At 38.1% G+C, this 7075-nt stretch overlaps 1 protein-coding gene across 1 annotated transcript; it reads right to left on the bottom strand.

Moving 5' to 3' along the window:
- Positions 1–5224: 5224 nt before the first annotated feature.
- LOC131876183 (2-acetamido-2-deoxy-D-galactose-binding seed lectin 2-like) lies at positions 5225–6280 on the bottom strand. The gene has a single exon (XM_059221003.1). The coding sequence runs from the start codon at positions 6278–6280 to the stop codon at positions 5225–5227; it is 1056 nt and encodes a 351-aa protein (XP_059076986.1).
- Between the last annotated feature and the right edge of the window lie 795 nt (positions 6281–7075).

Here is a 7075-nt window from a genome sequence, read left to right as displayed (position 1 = left end):
TGGATTTTCTTCTCACTCATGATTCTTATATTAGAAATAGTTTACTTTATAGATTGGAGGTAGATTCATACATTATTTATATTGTTGCTATGTTATATGGATATCAAATAATTTCATATATGCCTATGAGGTGAATGATATGAACAATAATGTAATTATGATATAATCTAATTAAAATTATTGTGGCTTGTTGAAATGATGTTAGTGTATAATTTGAATAGAATATGTGTTATTTATTTACTATTCAAAGGAATTTTAGGAACACTTGCATTTGGGTCCTAAAATGAACTTAGACTTCAAGATAAAATGAATGCAATTAGTTCTTATCATAGTGTATTTGAAATGAAATGAATCTTTCAGCATATGTTAATTTTCTCATTAATGTTCATTTCATAATGAATGGTTAAGTTGGTAACTATGTTAGATATTGTTTCCTTTCATGCTTCCATGAGCTATTTATTAACAATGTTAAGGAACCTTAGAGGATGGTTTGGTTTTATTTCTTTCTTCTTGTGCATTTGAGTTCATATTGTTATCTTTAATAGAGTGTTTCTTTAGAATACCCTTTATGATGTTTGAAAAAATTAAATTCTCTTCTTAGTTGAGTTAGTTAGGTTGGATCCTCTAGGGTTCTTTGGTGGGGCGTACCATAATAAATAATAATATCAATTTAAACTTTTTTTTTTCAAATCCATATCAATATAATATATCAATATCTTCCAATGTATGTAACATTTTATAGATATTTAAGAATTTTGAATGGAAACCGGAGGGAGAGGGAAAGGCGAGAACGGTGTTGGGGTTCCTATTAGTGGAGATGTTGTGGGAGGCAAAGATGACCCAGATCCAAACAATTGGCAGGGGTTTTTTGATGGTCCAAGCCCTATGTTTTGGCTTGTTGCATGCTTGGGTTGGTGTGGGGATGTGGCCTCTTTCTGCAGTTACCCATTCTTTGATCCCTGGTGGTGGGTGCCCATTGCAGTTGAGATTTGTGGTTTCTGCTCTACGGGGTCTTCTCTCAGCATGCGGCGGTGGGTGCCCATTTTAGTCTTGACTAGTGTTGGCTGTTATGCAGGTTTTGTGCTTAGCGTGTGGATTGACCCTATCTATGTGTTGTGGAAGGGAGTTGCTTATATCGATGGGGGACTCTTGCTTCCTTAGCAAGCTCCTCTCCCAGTTAGCTTTTTGGCTTTTTTTGGGCCCTAGTGATTGTTGCTTCCCCTATCAGAGGAGTGGTCGGGGTTTTTGTTTGGTTCATAGCTCTACATTTTTTGGCTAACTTGTTCATTTTGTGGGCTTTCACCATCCTGCCTTTGGTTTTTCCCTCTGCATTTTCTTCAAACTTGTCCTCCCTTTCTATAGAGGTGGACGAGATTGTGCAGAAAAATCCTAGGGTTTCGGTGTTTTGGAGACTTCCATCCTCTTTCACTGTGGTAATCCTATTAAATATGTATCCTATTGAGGTGGAGACACTTTTTGTGGGTAGAGATGGTTGCTCCTTTTTGGTGGAGTTGTTTCTAGACAGTGGCTTCTCTATTTTAGGGTGGCTTTGGATTTGGTTTCTCCCTTAGTGGGTTACTATCTTTATTTTGGAGGTGGAGAAGTTTTTCGCCTACTTGAGGCTTGTTACTTTGGGGTGGACCCTTTGTGCTTTTGTTGCTTATTATTTGGTGAGGGTTTCTTCTATTCCTTTGGCCTAGTCGATTGGAACCCTATTTGTGGTGTCATTCTCTCCTATGGAGGTGGAGAGGCTGCATGTGATTTGGGTTGTGAGGAAGATGGTTGGGTAGTTGATCTTAGCTCTTTTTTGGCCTATTGAGGTGGTTTTCTCTCCTACTGAGGTGGAGAGATAGTGTGAGGGAGGTTTTTGGTTGTTGGTGTTGCTGGTTGAGGGATCCTATTAAAACCCTCTTTTTTCTTTTTGCAGTTGGTTGTGGATGCCTGATCTGCACCCCATGTCCTAGATTGTACCTTTAGGACTTGATGTTGTTATTTGGGTTTTATCTGGTTGTGGGAGCCTTGTAAAACCCACTTTGTCGGATACTAGTAGTACCCTGTTAGGTTGTGGGAGCCTCTTAAAACCCACTCTCATGGTTGAGGGAGCCTTGAAAAAACCTCGGTATTTTTCTTTTATCATGGACAGGCTATATGTTGGTAGTTTTAAAGGGCCTAGTTTGGCCAGTTTGTGTTTTTGGTTAGGCTTAGGTTTTGTTGTTGGTGAGTTGGAGTCTCTGTTAACATGAAAACCATGACTTTTGGTTGGGCGTGCCAGATAAACCCTTTTTGTCTATTTATTAGATCTATAAGGTGGTTTAGATATGTTGTTGTGGCTAACCTAGTTTGTATTGTCTTTCTTTTGTGTTTGGTTGGTGGTAGTTTTGTTTAGGATGCTCTATGCCACAACAGATATAATGTTTAATCCTTATTGGATGACTATGGCTTTGCTATTGTTTATCTTTGTTGTATCTGTCTGGAATGTCCCTTTGTTGGTTCTGGATCCGTGAAAAATATGAGGGTTTTAAATCCCTTCAAAACCTATTGTATGGAGTTTCTGGTCCCCTTAAAACCTGTTTATCCTAATCAAAAACATTTTATAGATATTCTTTTAACTCATATAGATAATAATATTAAATAAATAAATAATCTCATATCATTCCTTTCCATGATACTATTAATTCAAAAGTCATATTCAACTCCATGAAGAACAAACTAGTAAAAATATCATTGATTTGAGGCTATGCAAAGGTACAAAAGGCTTTGAAGATTTCCAGGTGGAGAAAATGGTTGCAATGGAATCAGAGGTCATAAATAATTGTATGCAAGACACACATCACGTGAAGAAGATGTGATAATATAGGATACAAACTTCGCGAAAAACTTTATGGCTACTAATGGAAATCTAGGGTCTGTCTCTCACATTCTTAAGGTTGCTAATTCTCTTCAAGTTATTGGTTTGTGTAATTTTTTATGTAATAAATGGGCAGCAATCATGTGAGAGACCGCATAGGGATATGAATAAAGTATATTTCAAAGAAATTTGGGGGGGAATTTTCTTATTAATGTCTTGATTAATTTATTGTCCACTATTTATGTTTGAAGTTTGTGTAATTTCTCTTGAGGTACACTTATATTTGCAAAGAGATTGTTTTTATATTATTAGCATCTTAAATCTTGTGCTGGAAACATGGAATAGTGGCCTTAGGAGATCAGAAGTTTCGAATAGTCATAGCTATCAATAAAGCTAGAAGAAGATAAATCTAATAGGTCTCATAAATTACCATCAACCCCTAAAAAAAGGATATTATATCATCAAAGGGCCCTTGGTCTACTGGTGAAATTGAATGGTTCTTAATTAGCACACCAAGGATCCTATCTTGCCGAGTTGAAGGCTTTGGCATTATAAGAGATGAAGCCATGATCATACCCAAGGAATTTTTTGTAGAATGGATACCCTCATTCCTTGACTCTGGTTTGAAAAGGTTCAACCTAAAGGTTCGTGCTCTTGTACTGGGTAGCTACATGACTTTGTCAATGATGTAGTATCCTTGGTCAAAAAAAATAAAAAATAATTCCATGATTGGATGATGAATCAAACTTCCAACAAGAGTGAAAATGAAGAAATTAAACTCAATCATAATGAAACAATTAGAAAAGCAATTTACTTATCCAAGAATAAAGACTTTCAATCCATAACTATAAAAAAAAAAAACAAATCAATTCCACTAACAAAGCCTTAATCATTGCAACAAGAACAGCATGAATCTTCATTTGATTATTAAAATTCCATAAAAAAGAAAATAAACCAAACCTTGATTCTCTTGACCCCTCTCATTCCTACAGCCTAGAATTAACTTACCAATTATATTCACTCTTTTGAAGGTATTATTGCAGAAGTCAATCCTAATTACATATATTTATTATTTTATTTTGTTCTAGCTATCCCGCGAATCCATTTCTAAATCTAATTCTACACCCATAAGATACATGGGGTTACAAAAATATCCCAATTTTGTTTCATTAGGTGGGTCAACGAGGATGGTATTTTGCTAAGATATTCCTGCAAAATCTGGAATCCAATGATGGATACATTAAGGAAGAGGAAGGTCACTGGTGCCGGAATTTGTATTATAATCTAGCGAGGTTCCAGGACGAACAATGCAGACGCTGACATTTCACCAGGGCAGTTTGAAGCCATTGAAGACGTGAAAACCGACGAGCTTGAGATGACATCGGGAGGAATGCGCTGGCTATACACAGCGACAGGCAAACCAAGAGGAACAAATGGCAATTCAGCTAGCCATTTCAATATCTTTGTCACCTCTCTCATTTTTGGCCTTGACGCAGGGTCTGGATGAGAGCACAACAATCCCACCAACAACATTCTCTCCATTTCCTTCTCGTTAAATTGTCCGCCCAGTTTCTCATCCGCAGCACATAAAATCTTTCCGCATGCGTATAAATCCCAAACCCATTCTACCAGTCTGCAGTTATGTTCATTTAGACAGAGGTCAACGGGCCGCCTTCCGCAGGCAATTTCCAGAGTCACTGCCCCAAAGCTGTACATGTCCGCCTCTGGACTTGCCTTCCCTGTTATGACGCTCTCGGGCACTAAATACCCAAGTGTGCCCGCAACCACAGTTGTATGTGAAGATGGATGATGATGCTCTACCATTCTTGCCAAACCAAAGCCCCGAGCTTGGCATTAAAATTGGAATCCAACATTACGTTGCTTGCCTTTATGTCTCGGTGCACAACAAGTTGGTCCCATTGCTCATGGAGATAAAGAATAGCAGAAGCTACGTCACAGGCAATATTATACCTTCGGTTACAATCAAGAACACCATTCTTCTCCCCAAAGAAATAATTTTCCAGACTACTATTAGGAAGGTATTCATAGACCAGTAGTAACTCGCCCTTTCGATGGCACCATCCTAAAAGCTGCACAAGATTGCGGTGTCTCAGCCTACTGATTATTGTAACCTCAGAAACATACTCCTTTCTTCCTTGACTCGAACCTGGGGATACTTTCTTGATAGCCACCACTTCCTTTGTGCCGGGCAGAATGCCCTTGTAGACACCCCCACAGCCTCCTTGCCCAAGTTTTCCACTCTAGCTGAAGTTTCTTGTTGCAGTACAGAGTACCGCATAAGAGAACTTTCGGGGGCCCTGAGATAACCATTGGTCCAGCTCCACATCGCTCTCTTCAGTTGCCTCACCACCGCGTTTACTTTTTCTGAAATACCGCCACCAGCCAATGAATACGAGACTGCATATGGCGAGAGCACTGCAGATGATGACTACTATCAATATAACCCAGAAATAGCACTTTTTTTTTCTCGCTGTTTCTGGGATTTCGAGAGGAAGAGGTATTTACAATGGGAGAGCTGGTTGGAGTTGCAACAGCTGATAATTCCCAGGAATACTGACAAGAGAAATCCCAGGCGTTCACAGGTTGTGTCTTTGAGGAAACTCCTGTTGAAGCCGATAGGCCAACCTTGATGTTTTCTGGAAGAAAGTCCCGCAGATCTATATCATAAATTAAGATTGGGGTTGGAGGCTTAGAAATTCTAACACCATTAGGGTTACAGAGGAGGAACACTTGCAGCCTCTTTGCCGACCCATCATAATATATCCACGCGTCCCATCTCTTTTCATTGTTGAGACTTTCATCACAAAGAGTAGAATTTGCAGCTATGCTTGTCACCGATACGTTTACTTTGGAGAAAATATCATTGACGTCAACACCTACATGGTTCTCTTCTGGATCCAAACCATTCTGGTAAGTGTCAAATTCGACAGCAACCATCTCATAGAATGATCCCTTATAAGTTGTGGCGTTAAAGAGGCCGATACCTCCTCCTGTAGCGTCCAACGGCTGTTCCAAGTCGAAAGGCGCCATGAAGAAGGCAAGTCCGTCTCCAAAACCCCTTTGAATATTATTACCCTTCCCTATAATGAATTGAAAGTGGGTAGAGAAGTTGGCCTGAGCTTGAGAGGAGTTGTCCCAAAGCGGAACCGATTTATTGTAAGACGCCCAGCCTAAGCTACTGTTTAGGTTCCCTGTTGCTTCATTCTTGGTCAGTTGTATGAGCTTGTCTCCTTGAAAGTATGCATCATTTTCGATTTTAAAATTCTTGCTGGGAGGGAATGCAAAGCTGAGGTTTCCTGCATGTGATATAAAAAGAAGAGAAGTAGCAACACAGGAGAAGAAGAGAAGGGAAGAAGGGGCATGACAGAGCTCGGCAATTCTCTGGATTGCAGGCTTATTTTTGGATGACATGAATTGTATCTCATTTATAGAATCGCTCGGGCAAAAAACCGTCCAATTCCATTGTCACATACGAGCAAAAGAGATCTTACGTTTATTATTAGAGATAGAGTCATTGACCAACTTTATTGGTGATCAACAAATTTACGAATCTTGGGGTTCCATGAATTGTATCTCATATATTGAATCGATCGGACAGGTTGCACAGACAAATACGAGCAAAAAGAGATCTTACCTTTGTTATTCGGGATGGAATCTTTGACCCGCATGATTGGTGACCAACAAATTTAAGAATCTTGGCATGCCATGAATCGTATCTCATATATTGATTCGGCTGGAAGGAGTGGGATTGGTTATTTCTCTAAAAAATTGTAATAGAGTATTTATACAACTTGGAAGCAATGACAGTGATTCTGATTAATGAATAGATATAACGACTAGAGTTAGTGAGACGTTTACGTGTGACGACTGCAAATATCTGAACCACACAAAATTTAAAAAAAAGAAAGTTGTATTAATGAAAAGAGATAACAACTAGAGTAAAAAACAGTGCTCAAGGATCTCTTGCGTATTGCAATGTAAGCCACACAAAATTTTAAGAGAAAAATGAAAGTTGTATTAATGCAATACAATTTTAATAACTAAATAATAACAACATTTATTAATTTTTATTATATAAATTATTTATTGTAAAGTGAAAATAAATCTTTTATTTTTTATTTTTAAAATTTTAGAATTTTTATGTTTTAAAGCATATTATTAGTAAGAATTTTGAATATATTTATTTAAAAAAATTCACAATGATAG

Source organism: Cryptomeria japonica, chromosome 5 (assembly GCF_030272615.1).
Source record: "Cryptomeria japonica chromosome 5, Sugi_1.0, whole genome shotgun sequence".
NCBI classification, from domain to species: domain Eukaryota; kingdom Viridiplantae; phylum Streptophyta; class Pinopsida; order Cupressales; family Cupressaceae; genus Cryptomeria; species Cryptomeria japonica.
The sequence above is the reverse complement of the archived record's forward strand: the minus strand, read 5'-3'. Positions and strand labels throughout refer to the sequence as shown.

Excerpts from the sequence above, each read along its gene's own strand:
- LOC131876183 (XM_059221003.1), bottom strand. The coding sequence starts at position 6,280 with ATGTCATCCAAAAATAAGCCTGCAATCCAGAGAATTGCCGAGCTCTGT.